This window comes from Cyanistes caeruleus, unplaced genomic scaffold (assembly GCF_971803275.1).
Source record: "Cyanistes caeruleus unplaced genomic scaffold, bCyaCae1.hap1.1 HAP1_SCAFFOLD_512, whole genome shotgun sequence".
Classification (NCBI taxonomy): domain Eukaryota; kingdom Metazoa; phylum Chordata; class Aves; order Passeriformes; family Paridae; genus Cyanistes; species Cyanistes caeruleus.
This window is the reverse complement of record NW_028256225.1, coordinates 1-18,500: the sequence shown is the minus strand read 5'-3', so window position 1 is coordinate 18,500 and position 18,500 is coordinate 1. Positions and strand designations below refer to the sequence as shown.

The 18,500-nt window shown below is 49.5% G+C and overlaps 1 protein-coding gene and 1 long non-coding RNA gene across 2 annotated transcripts; one reads left to right on the top strand and one right to left on the bottom strand.

Moving 5' to 3' along the window:
- Positions 1-206: 206 nt before the first annotated feature.
- LOC111942158 (uncharacterized) lies at positions 207-4,372 on the bottom strand. Its single transcript, XR_015282402.1, has 4 exons — positions 4,138-4,372; positions 2,578-2,804; positions 2,210-2,369; positions 207-1,745 (listed from the first exon to the last, which is right to left on the bottom strand). It is a non-coding gene; the product is annotated as an uncharacterized LOC111942158 (long non-coding RNA).
- Positions 4,373-4,965: 593 nt separating this feature from the next.
- Positions 4,966-18,495, top strand: LOC111942159 (uncharacterized; the record flags this gene model as incomplete). Its single annotated transcript, XM_086874718.1, has 3 exons — positions 4,966-5,165; positions 17,895-18,307; positions 18,391-18,495. Coding segments are annotated over exons 2-3 (457 nt in total), but the record flags the coding sequence as incomplete, so codon positions are not given.
- Positions 18,496-18,500: the final 5 nt, after the last annotated feature.

The window sequence follows — 18,500 nt, the reverse complement described above, 5'->3', positions numbered from 1 at the left end:
GGATAGTTTTGGAGGTCTTTTCCAACCTCTGTGATTTTTGATTTTGATTTTGATTTCCTGTTGTCCAAGGGCATCTTCTGCAGTCAAATGTTGATGAACTGGGTCAAAGACCAAGATTTTGGAGACAGTGAGGTGGAAACCCCTCTGGAAAAGGTTCTTCCCTCCCACCCAATCATGTGGATCCTCAGACGGCACAGACACAGAAATCCTTTTCCTTTGGCCTTTATTTGCTTTTCTTTACTCTTCATCCCTTTAAAATATACAACATTTGGGTAAAAATAAAGACACTGAACTAAAACATGGGTGGGGACATTGAGGGACAGAGACATGGAGAGTGACATGGGGACACATGGACATGGACAGGGACGTGGCCATTCCTGAAGACATGGGGGGACACAGGCACAAATGGAGATGTGGGGGACAATGCCAGGATGGAAACATGGTGGGGACACAGCCATGGGTGAGGACATGGTGGGACATGGCCAGTGACATGTGGGGCCATGGCCATGGCCACTGCCATGGGGGGAACTAGCAGGGGCTGTGGGGGATGCTGTGTTTGAGGGAGTTGCGGGTTCCTGGCAGGGACTTGGGGCTTGCTGAGGGCTTTGGGGAGCCCAGGCCGAGCGGCTGCGGCTGCGGCTGCGCTGGGAGCCCCTGGCAGAGGTTCTGGGGCAGCTGCTAAAGGACCCCCTGGCCTGGAGCCCCAGCCGGGCATTGGGCTCCTGGAAGGGAATGAACGTCCTTGTGTCCAGGAAGGAAATCCCAGCACCCCCAGGGTGTGGGGGGCAGCTGAGAGGCCACAACAAGGAGGGGAAGGCCAGACAGAGCTGTCCTCCTCCAGAACTGCACTCCACAAATCCCAAAACTCAGACATTCCTCCCAAGGAAAACCTGCCAGGAGCTGCCTGAGTTGAAAGAAAAGGTGATGGGACCCCCAGACTGAAGGGCCTGGAAATCCCAAAACCAAGCATGGGGAACAGGACCCGTGGATTGAGGGGCAGTGGGGAAGTGGTGGAAGCGTAGAGGAAAAGAGAGGGCTGGGATCCCCAACAATTGGGAGAGGGGGCTAGGACCCTGTAATTGTGTTGGGATGGGTCCCACTCCTCCTCCTTTCTAATCCCGGCTCCGTCTTCGCTTCTGTCCTTGTCCCACTCCTTCCTCAGCTCTCCTCCTCTGTCCCTTCTCCTGCTCCGCCCCTCCCTCCACCCCACCTCCCCGGGCCCGGAGCCCAGCCCTCCTTTTCCCAACGCGGTCCCATCCCATGGGAGGCACCAGGGCAGGTCAGACTGGGGCAGTTGTGGGCTCTTGGCCCGGCCTGGGCACTCCCCACACGCACCCTCACCAAATTTCTCTGGTGGCTTTGTGGGGGTCCCGGCACCTTTTGGGGTTTGCTGGGCGCTGTGCTGGGGTTCAGGTGCCTCCCGTGGCCCCGCAGAGCAAGGTGACACGGGGGGGACACACGGGGGTCCCCATTCTGGATCCATCTTGGGGTCTCTTCTGCTCCCCCCAGTCAAGGTTCCTCTGCGGGATCCCCCAAATCCTTCCCCGCTGCTCCTCAATAAACGGGACTGAGGCCAACTGGGAAGCTTTACTGGGAACACTGGGAGCAGCCAGGCGTGGGCAGAGTGGCAGCGGGGTTGAGGGGGGACACACGACTCCTCCAAAATCAGTGTGGGGTCGGAGCGGGGGGTCCCAGCTGGGTCTGAGGCCACGGGGAGGGGCTGCGGCCGCTGCCGCTCAGGAGCTCTGTGGGCAGAGAAAAGGGGGTGACACCGGGCTGGGCACACATGCTCCAGGGGAGGGGGGACACGACCCCCGGTGCCCCCCCTCACCTTCTTGCACAGGTAGAAGCCGAGCCGCAGCGCCAGTAGGATGAAGCCCAACACGGAGCTCCCGACCCCGTCAGCATCTTGCTGCGGCCGGCAGCATCGCTGGGGGGTCTGCAGGGGTCAGGGCCCCCAAAACCTGTCACAAACACCCCAAGCCCCTCCAAGTCTCTCCCAGCCCACCGAGGACCCCTGAAACCTCCCCCAAATGCCTTCCAAGTCTCCCCAGGACCCACCAAAGCCCCTCATGTCCCCCTCAGGATCCCCACAGCCCCCTCCCAGTTGCCCCCACCACCCCAGAACCCCCAAACCCCTACCCAGTCCCTCACCAGCCCCACCAGGACTCAACAAGACGCCTCCCAGTCTCTACCCAGCACAACTAACCTCATTCCATCCTCCGTTTTCCAATCCCCAATCTCCTTCCAGCCTCTCCAGGCTCACTCAAGTCCCTCCCAGTTAGGAGGCTCCCAGCGAGGTCTGCAGTTGGGACGGCAGAGAGGCGCTGCTGGGGGGTCCCAGCTCACTTTGGTTTGGTTGGCTCTTCCTGAGAGGAATGACAGGTTTGTTTTTACAAACAAGCTGTGGGTCTGCTGATAAGATGAAAATATCACTGAGAGATAACAGAAATGTGAAAAACGAGATTTACATATCTTTTAATAGAATTTAAAAGTTTAATAAAAAGACAATTAGGAGATAAAAATAAAGTAGACAGATACGGCCGGGTGTCTCTGCATTCAGCCAAGAGAACATACCTACTAACAAAGGATTGTCCCTTAAAAACAGAATCCTACTACATATCCATAAATTCTCATACATATTCAGACATTCCTCTTAGTATTTTTGGTGTTCCTCTGTTTAGTTTTTCCTTGCTCCCGTTCCCAATAGACCAATCTTCTTGGCGCCACTAGGTTTTATGTCCTTCGGTAACGGGTGCCATAAATTTTTCCTTTGGAGGGCATGAAGGACTGCTTGTCTTCACCTGGATGTGAAAAACAAGGTTCACATATTTTTTTAATAGAATTTAAAGGTTTAATAGTAAGACAATTAGGAGATAAAAATAAAGTAAAGTATACAGATACGGCTGGGTGTCACTGCATTCAGCCAAGAGAACACACCTTACTAACAAAGGATTGTCCCTTAAAAACAAAATCCTAATACATATTCATAAATTCTCATACATAATTCAAACATTCTTCTTAAGTTTTGGATGTTTTGTTGTTTAGTTTTTGACTCTCCCCCTTCTTAATAAATCAATCTTCTTGGCTCCACCGAGTTTCACATTCCCTGATAACAGAAATGCAATAAATTCCTCCCCCAGAGCTCTGGTTACTGCTATCCTCATCTGGACAAGATAACCTAAGAATAGGGGGGTCTCCAACCATCTCCTCTAGTCCCTGGGTTATACAAACAAAAGTAGTCCCCACTCCAATACCATGCCATAGCTCAACATATATGTATATGTATATGTTTCTAATATGTATATATTTCTAAGCTTCATCTACAACAGAAATAGAAGGAACCACACTAATACAACGAAGTTTTCTAACCTTATATGTATAACATCCATTCCAATATTTGCGAAAAGCCAGCAATATAATATGTATCTATAATATGGACAAGATAATCTTAGGATGCAGGGGGGTCTCTTTTTTTTTTTTAGTCTCTGGGTTATATAAACAAAAAGTAATTTGTGCTTTAATACCATGTTACAGCTTAAAATATATGTATAATATCACTATTTCTAAGTTTAATCCATAACAGAAATAAAGGAAACCATATTAATACAACAAAATTTTTCTCATCTTGTAACATTCATTATAATATTTGCAAAAAGCCAATAATATGATATGCATTTATAACAGAAACAATGGGGTGGATTTCACTTAAAGATGAAAGAGATACTGGGGAAACACCATAAAATTCCAAAAGAATTAAGAACAAAGAAGGGGATGCATTGGGGGGGGGGGGGGGGGGGGGTGTATCCCTGGTATCAGGTGTTCCGGGAAGCCTGTACCTCTCAAGTACCTCAGCCCATGGGGAAAGAGAGAAGGGACAAGCGGCCAGGAATTGGATTAAAAGGGAGGCTACGCCCTCCAAAAATTTGAGAGACCGCAGGGGAATGCCCCATGACCTCTCCCTTTATTCGAATAAAGTTAAAGGACTCCTCTGTCTCCTTTCTGGACATAAACCTCTGGTGTTTGTGGATTAATTTTCCTGATATTCCCAACCGGGCAACAACCGATTTGGGGACTTTTCTGCAAGAAATCTCTCCCCTTCTCCATTCAGCAGAAGGGGTTTGGGGCGGTTATTACTTTCTGGTGGAAATCAAAGCGATGCACTGATGCTCCTAATTAAGGGGCAGGAGAAGTGAGGCTCCCGGACTTCCCGCTGAGCCGGAGCCACTCATCACCCCGGATTGGCCAAGGCGGGCCGGGAGGTGCGGAGAATTTTGTTTGTGTTGGGAGCTCAATGGCGGCGCGGGCCAGGCCCGTTCCAGGGCTGTTCCTCATCCCCGCCTTTCGCCTCACGCAGCCCGGGGCGGGCCCTGAGAGCGCGGGGCGGGGCTGTGCCGTGTGCAGAGCCCGCCGCTGGCTGCGATTGGCTGCTGCTGCCGTCACTCGTGGTTCTGGCGCGCGCTGATTGGGCAGAGCGGGGACAAGCCCGGCCCCGCTGGCGCCCCCAGGGCGGCCGTGGGGCAGGAGAGCCGCCATTGCCGGAGCGTCGGCAGCCTCCGCAGCGCCCTCAGCCCAGGGCCAACACGGGCCGGCACGGCACACTCACCCGCCACAGACCCTGCCCCCTGGCCCGCACAGACGCCCGATGGCGTCTCCTGCCACGGCCGCCCTGGGGGCGCAGCGGGGCGGGCTTGTCCCCGCTCTGCCCAATCAGCGCGCGCCAGAACCCGAGTGACGGCAGCAGCAGCCAATCGCAGCCAGCGGCGGGCTCTGCACACGACGCCCCCCCGTGCGGGCGCCGCCGCCTCACCGCTCCGGCCGCTTGCTCCGGGGTGTAGAGGCTCCGGCTCAGGACTCCGGGCCCTTCTCCTGCCCCACGGCCGCGCTGGGGGCGCCAGCGGGGCCGGGCTTGTCCCCGCTCTGCCCAATCAGCGCGCGCCAGAACCACGAGTGACGGCAGCAGCAGCCAATCGCAGCCAGCGCCGGGCTCTGCACACGGCACGGACTCGTGTCCCTTCGCCTGATCTCCGCCATTTCTCGGAAGCCTGGGCTGAGGAGCGGCCTCGGCGCTGGGCCCGGCCCGGGCAGGAGGCCAAGGAAGCGCCGCTGCGCTGAAGCGCCGGGAGCTCGGGGTGCCCGGGAGCTGAGGGTGCTGGGAGCTGGGGGTGAGTCCGGGACGAAGCAGGCCATGCCGGAAAGCGGCCAAAACTCTCTGACTCCTTCCTCCTTTGGGCAGGGAGCAGAATACATAAGGGAAGGCTTGAGGGTCTGGACAAGGATGAGGACAGTTCAGTCACTGGTCATGGGCACAACACACTTGACTTGGGGAAAGTAATTGAATTTATTATCAAATCTGTTAAAGCAACAGAATGAGAAGCAAAGATTTCTACGGGAACATCTTTCCCCACTTCTTCCTCTTTCCTGGGCTTAACTTTATGCCCCATTCCCTCTCCCGTCCCTACCCAGAGGCACAGGGATGGGGGTCACAGTCAGGTCATGTCACTGCCTCCCCCTGAGGGCCAGGAATCCTTGTCCTGCTGCAGCCTGGGGTCCCTCGCAGGGGCCAGAGTCCCTCAGGACCAGGCTGCTCCAGCGGGGATGGCCAGGGGGATCCCCGAGTCCGGCCAGGAGCCACTTGCATGGCTGTGCAGGGGCTTCTGCCGGGCTCGGGCCTCGGGCCCTCTCAGGCATCCCCTGCTCTGGTCTGGGCTCCTGCTGGGGCTGCAGGTGGGTCCCTGCTCCATCCCGGCCTCAGCTCCAACTCCCAGCGCTTCCAGCTCCAGGTCACCCTGTCTGCCTTTAGCTGTGCAAATTCCGTGTGTGCAGGCAGGCAGAGCTTGAGGTGAGGGGGAAAGGGAATCAGCCCAGTTCTTCCCCTATGTAGGACGACTGATATATTGTCCATACTTTGCCCAGCAGTGTCAATTTGCATTTCTAAAGCTCCCCTTCTGGCTGCCTGGAATGAAGCTTCTCTTCCAGGGCAGCCGTGGGATGACTCACATGTGGACCCCCCCACCATCTGCTATGGTTTCTCTTTTTTTTTCTCTCTTTTTATTTTAACTGTATTCTAGGAATTGTTTATGTGTTAAAGGGTCACCTTTAAAACTCTTCTAGTTTTTCAGAATGCAACCTAAGGGTGAACATTGAAAAACCTATACCAAAATTTTGCCATCACTAAGAGCCATGCACAAACATACGCAACAAAATTCCAAAGCAATTAGGTTTTTTGTACTTCTTTTCCTAGTACTAAAAATTGATTCTCACATCCCTAGCCCAAATCTAACTGACAATATAAAAGTAGGATTATTAAGAAAAAATATTCCAATGCTGTAATCTTGTCTCTGAAAGTGCAGGAAAAACAAAAACTCTCCAATAATGTCTTTAGTATTAGAGAGTCGAGGCATTATTTGATTCTGGCCAGGATGTGCAACAGAAATCATTTCATCCACAGGTAACTTGAGCATGCAGAGAAAATCATTCCATAACATATGAATTTTACTAGATTTTTCCTAAACTTTATACAGTCTGATCCCATAGAAATCCATTGGTTTCATTGCTTCCAAGTTACGGAGTTCTCAGTATCTGATTTCCTATTGCACCTGGATTTCTTCACCTGTGATGTTAATTAGGTCTGCACTCCTGGGTTTCCTGATCAGACTTCTCCAGACCAGGTGTCTCCAGCTATGCTTGGGGCAGTGTCTGTGGTAGATGGTGGTTGATATTTGCTACTGGGCGTTGTTGTTGGGTCCAGAGAAGGGCAACGAGGCTGGTGAGGGGCTTGGAACATGAGCTCTGTGAGGAATGTCTGAGGGAGCTGGGGTTGTTCTGCCAGGAGAACAGAGGAACTTGGGTGACTTTATCACTTTCTACAACTCCCTGAAAGGTGGTTGTAGTCAGGTGGGGTTGGTCTTTCTCCAGGCAGCAACTAACAGAACGAGAGGACACAGTCTCAAGCTGAGTCAAGGGAAATATAGGTTGGATATTAGGAACAAGTTTTTAATGGAAAGAGTGATAAAGTACTGGAATGATCTGCCTGGAGAGGTGGTACAGTCACCATACCTGGATGTTTTTAAAAAAATACTGGATATGGCACTCAGTGCCATGATCTAGTTGAGGGGTTAGGGCATGAGTTGGACTCAATAATCTTGAAGGTCTCTTCCAACCTGGCCATTCTGTGAATTCTGTGTGATGTTTCGTTGATGGTCATTATCTTTGTGGGAATCTCCTGGGCTATTTCCAGTCTGTTGAGATGTTAAGCTCACCTCTGTTGAGTGGTGTAACATCCCTTAAGAAAAAAACTAAAATTTCTTTCCCCAAGGCAAAACCAAACCAAGCCTGAATTGAGAAAGAAGATTTTAACAAAATTTACACTTGGTATATTTTCCCAGAATCTAATCCCAGGCAGGGCAGAGTGTGAGTGTCATTGAGAGGCAGAGTGGAATTGTCCTGGTGCCTTCCGCAGCAGCTGTGGCGAGGGCAGGCACAGAAAGGCCTGAAGGTGCAAGAGTGAGAGCAAGGATTGTCCCGCAGTGGCTGGAGATGGCAAAGGAGGGTGGCCAGGCCGAGGATTAGAGCAGAGGATCTGTGGGCAGGCCCAGGGGCTTCCCCCGCTGGGGAGCCCTGGCTGCTGCTGCGTTGCCTTCAGTGCAGGCTCAGGGGTGGCCTCCTATGGTCCTACTGCAGCCGGGAAGTCCAAATCTCCGGGGCTTCAGAGCCCCTGAGGCGAGGCTGAGAGGTCCCCCTGTGTTCAGCTGTGCTGGGGCTGTTTCTGTGCTCAGGGACACTTGGAATGGGCCACGTCACTTGGCCACCAGAGCTGCTTCTTTCCACTGCTTCGGCAGGACCCGATGTCCTGGTTGGATGATGTGAACAGCAAAGTCCCAAGGCAGGGTCTTTGCCAGCCGAGCTTCCTGAGGATGAGATTCCACAGGCAACAGGATTTTTCCTGTAGCCTGCTTTGAATATACATCCCTTATCTCCACCTTGCACTCGGTCAGGAATTATCAGGATCAGTTAGGAATTCCAAAGATCAGTTCCAGATAATTGAATATCTGCCCTGGGTCTGGTTCTTATTCTTACTGAAGCCAATGGCAAAAGCCGTACCCATGGCATCTCGGTTTCTATCACCAGCTTCCAAAGGTGTTTCTTTATTTCCCCATTCATTCTTCCTACCTGATGGGAGCTCTGGTGGTGGCAGGGATTGTGGAGCTCCCATTGTATTCCTAAAGCTGCCATAAGCCCCTGAAGGATCTTTCCTGTAAAATGAGTTCCCCTGTCTGAGTCTGTTGCTTCCACAATCCCTTTTCTTGGAATTACTTGTTTTAGAAATCCCTTGATAACTGATCCAGTGATTGCTGAGGAAGTCAGAATCACTTTTACCACTCTGTTAGCTGCCCTGGTGTCAGCAGAAGATATTTAAGCTTTCCTGCTCAGGGCATTTCAGTGCCAGGCTCTTACAAGCACTCCCAGCTCGGCAGGTTGAGCTGACCATGGGGGCAGTAACCAGTGCTTTGTCTGATTCCCTTTCCTTAACAATAGCGAGTCTTGTCACTCTTTTCCCTTCTGCTGCCATTGAAACCGCATCCAAAACCACATTTTCTCCCTCAGTCCAGGGAATGTCTCATAAATCTCTCCCCGCCTGAGTCTGGAGCTCTGTCACTTGAATGCAGTCATGGGTTTCTTCCCAGCCCCCTCTCCAGGCTGTTCAAACAGGAGGCTGGGTTAAACCCTTCCCCTGTCCTCAATTCTAAATCCTCCTGTGCCACTGAACAAGTTTAGTACTGTAATAACCGAGCTCTGCTCATCCATTTGGAGGCTCTTTTGATGTACAAAGTTTTAATTTGATGCCAGACTTGAACAATAGGAGATCCTCCTGCCATCAGTTTTTGGGCCTCAGTTCCCATTAAAGGTGTGGATGCAGACAATGAGGCCACTCTGGACACTGGGTTAAACATTTTAGCATAAGAATTCATTTGGCATGACCCTGTTTAACATTCACATACAATTAAAATTTCTTTTCTGATTATGGAAGAGCCATGGCTGGGGCATCAGTCATTTTGTTTTTTCATTTTCTCAAGTTTTGTTCTCTTTCTCATGTCCATACATTGACATTGAAGGTATCTGGGGTTAAAAAGTCCTACAATGTTCTTGCAAGAACAGAAAATCCTCAATCCAGGTCCTGCAATTCCCTAATAATCCTAAAAATCGTTATAGCTCCTTTTTAGTGCTGGGTAACATTACTTCTGAGATTTCCCCAGACCCTCTCTGGGTCAATTCACCACAAACTTTCAGTCAAAATAGGTCCCAAGTATTTACTTTTTCTCCACTATTTGCAGCCATTGCACAGAGGCTTCTTCTTCTTGTCTTCTTCTTGTCAAGAAGAAGAAGCACTTCTACTTGTCCTCCTTATTGGATCAAGTCATCCACATCCTGCATTAAGCCAGTCCCTGGGGGTGAGGTCAATTCCTTTGATATTTCCTGCAATTTATTTATGTGCCTGAATAAGGCCGGTGCTTCCATGCATCCCTGCAGAAGGACCGTCCATGTCTTGAGCATTTTCCCTTCTACCTCTTGTTCCCACTCAAAGGCAGAATTTTGTTTCCATCCTCTCTAAGTGGGCAGATCCCCAGAAAGCATCTTTTGCATCAAGTTCTGAATGGCAGCAGTGTGAGGAGGGCACCTGGTTCAGGCTGGTGTAAGGATCTGAGAGTGTGGGGTGCCTCGGTTTCATCATCTCATTTCTTCTTGGGTCCTGCAGCATTCTGTGGATTCCATTGGATTTCTTGTTTGGCAGGATAGGAGCATTCTAGGGAGCCATCCCTGGCTCCCCAAGCCGTGCCTTGAGCAGGACTCCCAGACAGGCTGTGAGCCCTTCCTTCCCTCCCTTGGAACAGGGGATTGCTTTTCCACACCTCTTGTCCTGGTTGCTTCAAGGAAATTTGGAGAGGCTCCATATCTAATTTTGCCAATTTCCCTGGGGCTGCCCACACTTGTGGGTTCACTTCAGCCATGGCTCTGCCAGACATTTGACACAGAGGTACAACAGAACCAGCCTCTATATCACCTTTTGCGATATTAATTTGCGTTCACAATTTAGTCATCAAATCCCTTCCCAGTAAATTACAATCACAATTGTGAGCAAATAAAAGGTCCTCCATTTCCAACCTTTTCCCCAGAGCTTCTAATAGTAGTTGAATAAAATATACCCACTCATCCCTTGAATAATCAAAGACTTTTTTGGCATTTTTCCCCCCTTAGGTCTAAGATTCAGAATGGATCAAGAGGCCCCTCAGGAATGGCCTCCTATGGATCCAGAGCCACCCTGAATGTTCCCAAGGGCTGCAGTGTGGTGGGTCCCTGGTGGAATGGGAGCTGTGCCACCGCTAAGAATGCGTGTCCATCCAGGGCTGGACTTGCTGGTGCTGAGGGTGCTGCTGTCTGTGCTTGCAGTGTCCTTGTGCCCTGCAGCTGGAAGGCTGATTCCTTGCCAGGGGCTGTTTGGGTGGGCTGTGCCCTGGCCAGGAGGGCAATGCCTGTGCCAGGTGCTTGTGGCCGAGGGTGTCCCATGGGTGCTGGGGCCCCCTTGGGCCCTGGGCTTGATCCCTCAGGGGCTGTAGGAACTGTGCCATGAACTTTGCCTTCAGCTTGGCCTTTTGCTCATCCCTTGCTGCATTCAGCTGCTGAGCCTTTGTGAGGAAGTGCTGCAGGGGCTTCTTCTGTCGCTGCTGCAGCCCCCCTCAGTGCCTGTGGGTGCTCATCGTGTGGCAGCTGCTGAGCTTTCTGCAAAATCCTTCTTTTCTCCAGGGACCCACCAGGAAATGCTTAAAAGATCATCTGGATCCTTGCAGGTCTAATCGCCATTTGTGAGCTGTTCCTTCCTCGTGCTGGCTGTGCTGAGGCTCCCCTCCCCAGCCCGTATCCCAGAGCCGGTCCCTGTCCTGCCGCAGTGTCCAAAGGCGGCCCCCGCGGCGGGCAGGGCCGGCAGCTCCACGGGGCCGGGCAGCGGCCGGGGCGTCCCGCAGCCTCCTGGGGGCCGGGGGCCACTGCGGGCCCTGCCCGGGGGGTGCTGGGCTCAGGCAGCGCCCGGCGCTGAGCCCCGGCTGCCCCACAGCCCCGGCCCGGCCCCACAGCTCCCCACAGGCCCCCAGCCCGTGCTCCCGGTGCCGCAGCTCTGCGCCCGCTCCTGCCGCTCCCAGCTCAGAGAAACCCCCTGAAATCCTCACCTCCTTGTTTTCCTGTCCTGGAAAACTGGGATACAAAGGATCTGAGTCAGCTGGCAAATTCTGAGGATAAGAGCCTTCTGAAACACATCCCAATCCTCAGTGTTTTTTTCTTCCTCCTCTTTTCCATCATCATTTTTCTTACCCCATGGATTCCTCTTGCTGCTTCTTGCCTTAAGCACATTCCTGCACACTCCCCTTCAGCCAATCCCTTCCCAGCACACCAACCCCATCCATCCCCTGTTGTCTAAATCCCTTCTGGACTTCCCTTCTTGCCCCCCTGGGTGTCCATGTCCTTAATTCCCTCTGGGAGAATTTGTAAACTTCCTCAACATGCTCCCAAGGGACTTTTTAGAGATATTTTGGGATCATCATCCCTTTGGCTGGGACCCCATTCTGGCTCTCCCTTTTCTCCCCTCCCTGGGTGCCCTGCCATGTTCACTCCCCGAAGATGCCACTGTAGTCACTGCTGAGATTTTCAGTGCTCTCTCCCTGCCGACTCTTGAGAGCCGCCCTGATCTGTCACTCGTCTGTCTCCTGCTCACTCTCGGGTACCCAATCAATCCCCGGTGCCGCCGCCAGCCGAGGGAGCCGATCCCCCAAACTGGGTGAGGCCCCTTCAGCTGCACTCACTGCCCGCCGGCCCGGACGGTGGAAGGAATTGCCCCAAGGTGTGTGGAGAAATTGTCATCTTCAGAGGTTTCTGTCTACAAAGAAGGCAGAGGAGTCCTGTAATAGTAATTTCATTCAAAAAATAAGGAGAGGCCATGGGACATTTCCCATGGGTTCTCTCCAATTGTTGGAGGATGCAGCCTCCTTTTCATTCAAATTTTCCTGACCGCATTGTTGAAGAACAAGGGATGGGACCACTTTGCTTTGAGATGATTTATTGCTCAAGTAGCCAGATAAGATAATTTGTGAATGGTACAAAAACAATTTCCAATGTCCTCCAGGGAAGTGAAAAAGTTATTATTATTATTTAAGATCCAGATAGTTGAGACTCCAGATGTGCTGTTTAAGCAGGTGAAAGTGTATCAGCTAAAAAGGTTGATCCTTAACATCACTGAATGTTCCTTCAAATCCTGAAACAGGGAGTAACTGAAGAAAATTAGTAGAGACACAACATCATGATAACATGAAACTTCTGTTGGCAAACTGTCTGTGTAGTTTTTCAGACATAATTGTGTTCTGGCAGTTTCACTTTCGGTCTTGTTTTGAGTACTACGGCTGTATGGTGACTTCTGTGTTTATTTGGTCTCATGTTTTCAGAGGCAGTCAGTCTGGTCTGATGAACAGATTACTCTTTTGAACCTGTCAACAAAACATAGGCATCTCTCCCCTTTAAGTTAATGAACCATTTAGGCTTAGCTGTGGTACACTTAATTGTGAATTCAGATTTTATGATCTTTTCTACAATTTTTGGTGTAAATATTTCATTATTCAAGATGAATTGTGGTCTAAATTTCTAATGCACATACTACATTTAATCAAATGTTCTTAGGGCATCAATTCCTTTTGCTTTCAAAAGTGAGATGTACTTTTACCATGCATATGAATACCAACACAAAACTATACACATAATGAACAAAAACTTACAGTAGTTAGAAATTAATTAGATAATAAACACTGTTAATAACATATCTGATATAGAATTATTATTAACGACTAAAACACTGTACCAGCATCTCAGAGTCTGCAAACAGTTGACAGATCTCAAATCAGCGAAGGACTGGATAACCACCTCTGGAAATGATTCTCCAAGCCCACTTCAAAATTAATCTAGCTGTCATATTAATAGGGTCAAATTGCTGAGTCAACAAGTGACTCAAATACTGATTTGGTGCAGAAAACATCTGGACTTGTTGGCAAACATTCCATTTAGGTAAAGTCAAGGCTTGGCCAGGCCCGGCTTTAAGCTGGAAAGATGCCTCTTAACTCATTTTCAAAACAAGGTTCTTAATAATAGCAGCTATGAGATGCTTAAAGCACAGCAAACTGTTGAAGTGCATTTGTGTAAAGGAAATGATTAGAAGTCTTACATAACAGACCAATCAAACCATTTAGCAGTTGGTTTAATCTGAAGTTTCTCTCATGGTAGCTAACTTTCAGCAATGATAGATTTTTCTGGAATTCTGGAAGCACTGAAAAACAATTAAGCTATAGAAAACAAAACCAGTAAAGATTGTAATGAATAATTAAACCTTGGATGAAATGAAGGATGCAACAGACTGTATCTTCTTCCATTCACATGCAGGTGTTTATCAGTGTTCCATCACAGCTGTTTCAGTTGTAGTCATCCTCATCTCTCTAGGAAAATAACTAAACTTTGCAATTTAGACAAGTGTCTTTTAACGAAACGGGAGACAATTTAAATTTCAAACCTGGTAGAAATTAATTTTGAAAGAAGGAAATAACAAAACTTAACTCTAAAAGAGTATTAAGAACACTCAGACCTAAACCTAGTGAAACTTAACTTTGCTTAATTCTATTAACACTTAATCTATATTAACTGACAACATAACTCAGTCTTACCTTATTATTACAAAAAAAGGCAACTGAAAGTTTGGTATATAACTTTTGAACATAATAAAACAGCAACATGGATTTACTACAGAGATTATAAAGATGTAACAAATGCATTATGATTTTATGTAATTTGGCCTTGAGAATAACTCATAATAACTGCAGATGTTACTGAAAATTCTCATTTCTAGTAGGAATTTGCCTGGTACAAGCTTAAGTTTGTTAGGATTTTGAAAGTACAGTTTTACTAGAGAAAAGCCACAACAATGAAGGGTTTGGCAATTTGTCATTCAGCTTTTGTAGCACTTTGCAGAAACATCAAGTCCAATTTTTAATTAAAATCCTTAGTCCAAATTGGTATATTGTCTTGGTTCTAGAAGACAGGTGTCTGCTAGGGAGAGCAGGAGCCTCCCTTGGGATGAAAGAATGTAGATCCCCTCCCTCCGAATTATTATAATTTTGAAATCAAGGGGCTTTCAGGCAGAGATCTGGGGATAGGAATAACAGTTCTTTACTAGTATAACCAGGCAAACAAACAACAATAACTACAGCATTAACAAGAAAACAGAACTAGGGACCCTGGGACAGCTGTCTCGGCTGAGATGGGATGGGAGAGAGGCTTTGTTTTCACAAACCCCCTCGGGCGGGCAGTCCCGGTGCTCCTGCAGGGCTCCGAGGAACACTCAGCTGGAACAGCAGGGATGAGCTGAGATCCTGGGCCGGTGGCTGAGGTGGATCAGCAGCTCCGTGGCGGTGCCTGGCACTGCCACATGTCCCGGCAGGACAGGGGGTGTGAGGTCACCAACAAAGAGGGAAGAAGGAGAAGAAGCCGCAGCTCTGTCTGGGTGATGGCGAAATTCCCTTCTCCCCACCGCAGCAGCTCTGCGACCCAGCAAAACGAAATGTCTTTCCCCGAAGCCGAAGAAAGCCAGCAAAAAACTGTCCCCACCCTCCTTTTCTGCCCCCTTTTCTACGGGGTCACAATAATTTCTCCAGTAAAACTGTAAAACTGCAAGAACTCATAATTACTTAAAAACACAAAGTTAGCTCTAAAAAGGTATATAAATACATTCTAAGAAAACAATGAATCATGACTTCTTAACAAACTGGGTACTACCCTGGTGCTTCTTCTTGGAGAGGGATGGGGGGGAGGGGAAAGGAACTGCCCTGGTTGGCTGCTGTTATCTCTAGAAGGTTCCACTGTATTCTTCACCATGCCCCATATACACTTGCAGAGGGGAAAAATGGAGAGAAAAAACCCCTCAAAGTTAACTTTAACAAACCTAGTTCTTTCACTCAATATATCTCTTGTTGTTCACAGACAGAGGGAAAAGGACACGACTGTACAAAAACAGGCGATGTTAAGCAAAGAGTCTCTATGAACCAGGTGGTAGCAGCAGTGACCATTGCAGCTTATCAACCTTTAATTACAGTTATGAATTTTGAACTGGATACCATATAGTTAGTGATTTTTTTGGCTATTTTGTCTCCCTTTGAAGCTGCTTGAGCCACCATGGCTCTGCTCAACTGTTTCTGTAATTGCTGATATTTGTCCAGTGTGGCCTTGGAGCTTCTTCTGCAGCGGCTCCGCCAGGGGGTGCCTTTGTTCTCTGCGCAGGCTCCAGCGCTCCCCCATGCCGCCCTGGGTCAGGTGGAAACTGATCTAAATTTGGCTCCTCTTCAAAGGTAAAGTTAATATCTTGCCCCTGTATGTCCACAATCGATTTAAAAACATTGGACATCTCCTTATTTTTTTCTCTCTGACTCTCCCCACTCTCTCCAAAGGAGGGCATAGCCAAGAATGTTTGCAGTGGGAGGTAAAGATGGCTGCTGTTGTGACACAGGTAGAATTACAGGGCTTGCAGCCTGTGTAGATCGCTTGTTAACAATATTAACAAAAAGCACAGAAAAAGCAGTGAAGGTAGGCGATATCCCACAGCATTCCAGAGAAACTTCTTAAAGGCTGACTCAAGGTCCATATCAAGCAAATTCCACTGAATCCAAATGAGAAAGCTCCTTAACTGTTGCTTAGGAGGATAATAACTTCTTATATTTTTTTTTTCCTTTTTTTTAAATTTATAATAAACATCTCTCTGTTGCTTTAAAATTTTACTTCACATCCTGATACCTCAGTCCTCATGTGACTCACCCTGGCCAGGGATGAAATCGAGCACCTCTGCCATCCTCATCGATTGAGTGATTGCATAGGCTTCTTGATTACTCGTTGGAGTAACCTTTCAGACTAAAGCTTAATTCCCGGGATCACGTTCACTGGGGCTTTCTTGGTACTACTCCTAGCGATCGACCTCATAGAGGCACCACATCGTTGAGATGTAGAATGAGGGATGGGACCACCTTGCTTTGAGATGATTTATTGCTCAAGTAGCCAGATAAGATACCAGTCTTGGGGCATGAGATTTAGAAGAGCAAGAAGTCACCCATAGCTCAAGGAAGACACGAATTTCTTCTTTGCACAGCAATATATAACATTTTGGTCCAATAGACAGTTGACACAAAGCTTGTTTTCACTTATTAACCTATCACCTTTGTTTAATTTTGCTGCACTGTATCACTCTTTTTAGCCAATAAGCTGACAGGTCACGTACTCATACACACCTCTGTTATAGTTTCTAGATCTCTTACCTACTCTGTAAGTCACACTATTACAGTTTAAACCTCAAACAATTTTACCTAATATAATTTCTTACTTACTCTAGTATAATAATTATAATGATAGGAACATAAGTTTATGATTTCTCTACACAGTGTCTGTGTGCCTTCATCACTACATCAATCCATGCTCTTTCCAAGACCCTTCAGCATCTGTAGAAGTTTCTATTTTTCGGTTTCCAACACCACATCTCCTTCCTTTCCCCACTGGCTGAAGTACTTAAGCAGTACAGACTTCCCAATGCACCTGCTACATAACCCCCTTAATGTGCACCCCACTTTTGTATAGCTACTGATATTGATGGCTGTGTTAAGTCTTTGTTGTTCTTCTGGAAGTTGATGAATTTAGCAGGACCTTGGCTGAGCAGCAGTCTGTGTCATCAATTAATAACATTTTGTGCAGCTGCTGGCTCCTCCTGTCACTTCCTTATGTCCACGTCCCTGGCCCTATGTGCAATGAGGTTGAGGGGATCAGTTTGTAAAGAGCCTTTGTTGTTCTTCCTTTGCTGGGGTTGCCCCGTTTCGGGGCCATCCCCCCTGGAGCAGGGTGTCCCCCCTTGGTGCAGGCGCAGGGCTCAGGCAGGGCTGAGCCAATCAGAGCGCGCGGCGCTGATGACTCATCAGTGTCCAGGCAGAGCCGCAGCTGCCAGCGTTCCCCAGCTGGAGCCCAGCTGCGCCCCTCCCCCCCGGGCCTTGGCGCCCCCCTGGAGGGGAATTTGGGGAGGTGGGAGGGGGGAGCGCCAAGGCCGGGCCCCCCCGCGCTGTGGTGGCGGGAGCGGCTGCAGTGGGGAGCGAGTGCGGGCGGAAGCGGCCGAGAGCCCAGCGCTGCCCCAGGCCGAGCTGGCCCAGCTGCATCCGTGCCCCTGCGGTGGGATGCTGTGGGACTGGGGGGGAAGAGGGAGGCGGCAGTGGGTGCTGGGCCTGGGAGCAGTAGGAGAAGGGAAGGAGAAGCAGGGCTGAAGAACAAAATGGTCAAATGATGCCTGTGGGAGAAGAAGGTGGGACTGTGCAGGAGAAGGAGTAGTAGGAGAAAGAGGAGTGTGAGGGAGAGTAGGGAGACTGGAGGAGCAGAAGGAGCAGGAGCAGAAACAGGTAGCACAGGGTTCTACCCCTCCCTGTATCTGCAGCCTCCCAGCCTCAGGGGCGTTGCCCCCCGCCTTCATTCAGCAGGTGCTGGGGTGGGGGATCCATGATTTTCGTGGGGCTGAATCTTGATCTTTCTGAGCTTTATTTGGCTAAATGTTGGTGCTTTGGTTGTTTGCAGGGGCTGAGTCTTTATGTTCTGGAGGGGCTTTTGGGTGAATCTTGATATTGGGGCGTTTTTGATCTATGTCTTGATGTTCAGAGGATGTTTGGGCTGAATGTTGGTGTTTTGGAGGTTCTTACAGACACAAGATTCCAAGTGACTTCCTGAGATGAATTTGGGCAAGGAATAAACCCCCAGCCCAAGGTGCTATCCTCTTGTTTTTTCCCTCCAACCAGGATTTCTCATTCCCAAGCCTTGGCCAGATGGAGGAGGAGGGAAAAGCCCTGGAGATCCCAAATGAGGAGGGGTTGCAAACCCAGCCCAGGGAGCTGCATGGAAGAAGGACCTGCCCTATGCCAGGAAGGCAGCAGGAAGTCCAGCAGGAGCTCAGAGCTGGTGGAGAAGCCTCATGGTAGGGAGAAACGCTACAAGTGCTTGGAATGTGGAAAGGCATTCAGCCACAGCTCCAGCCTGATCCGGCACCAGGTGATCCATACAGGGGAAAAGCCCTACGTGTGTGGGCAATGTGGGAGGAGCTTCAGTGACAGCTCCAACCTGGTCCGGCACCAGCGGGTCCACACTGGGGAAAAGCCCTACGAGTGTGTGGAATGTGGGAAGAGCTTCAGCAGTAGCTCTAACCTGATACAGCATCAGGGGATCCACACCGGGGAGCGGCCCTATGACTGTGGGAATGTGGCAAGAGCTTCAGAAGCATCTTTATCTTGATGCAACATCAGAGGATCCACACTGGGGAAAAGCCCTATGAGTGCGGGGAATGTGGGAAAAGCTTCAGCCAGAGTTCCAGCCTGATCAGTCATCAGGTGATCCATACAGGGGAACGG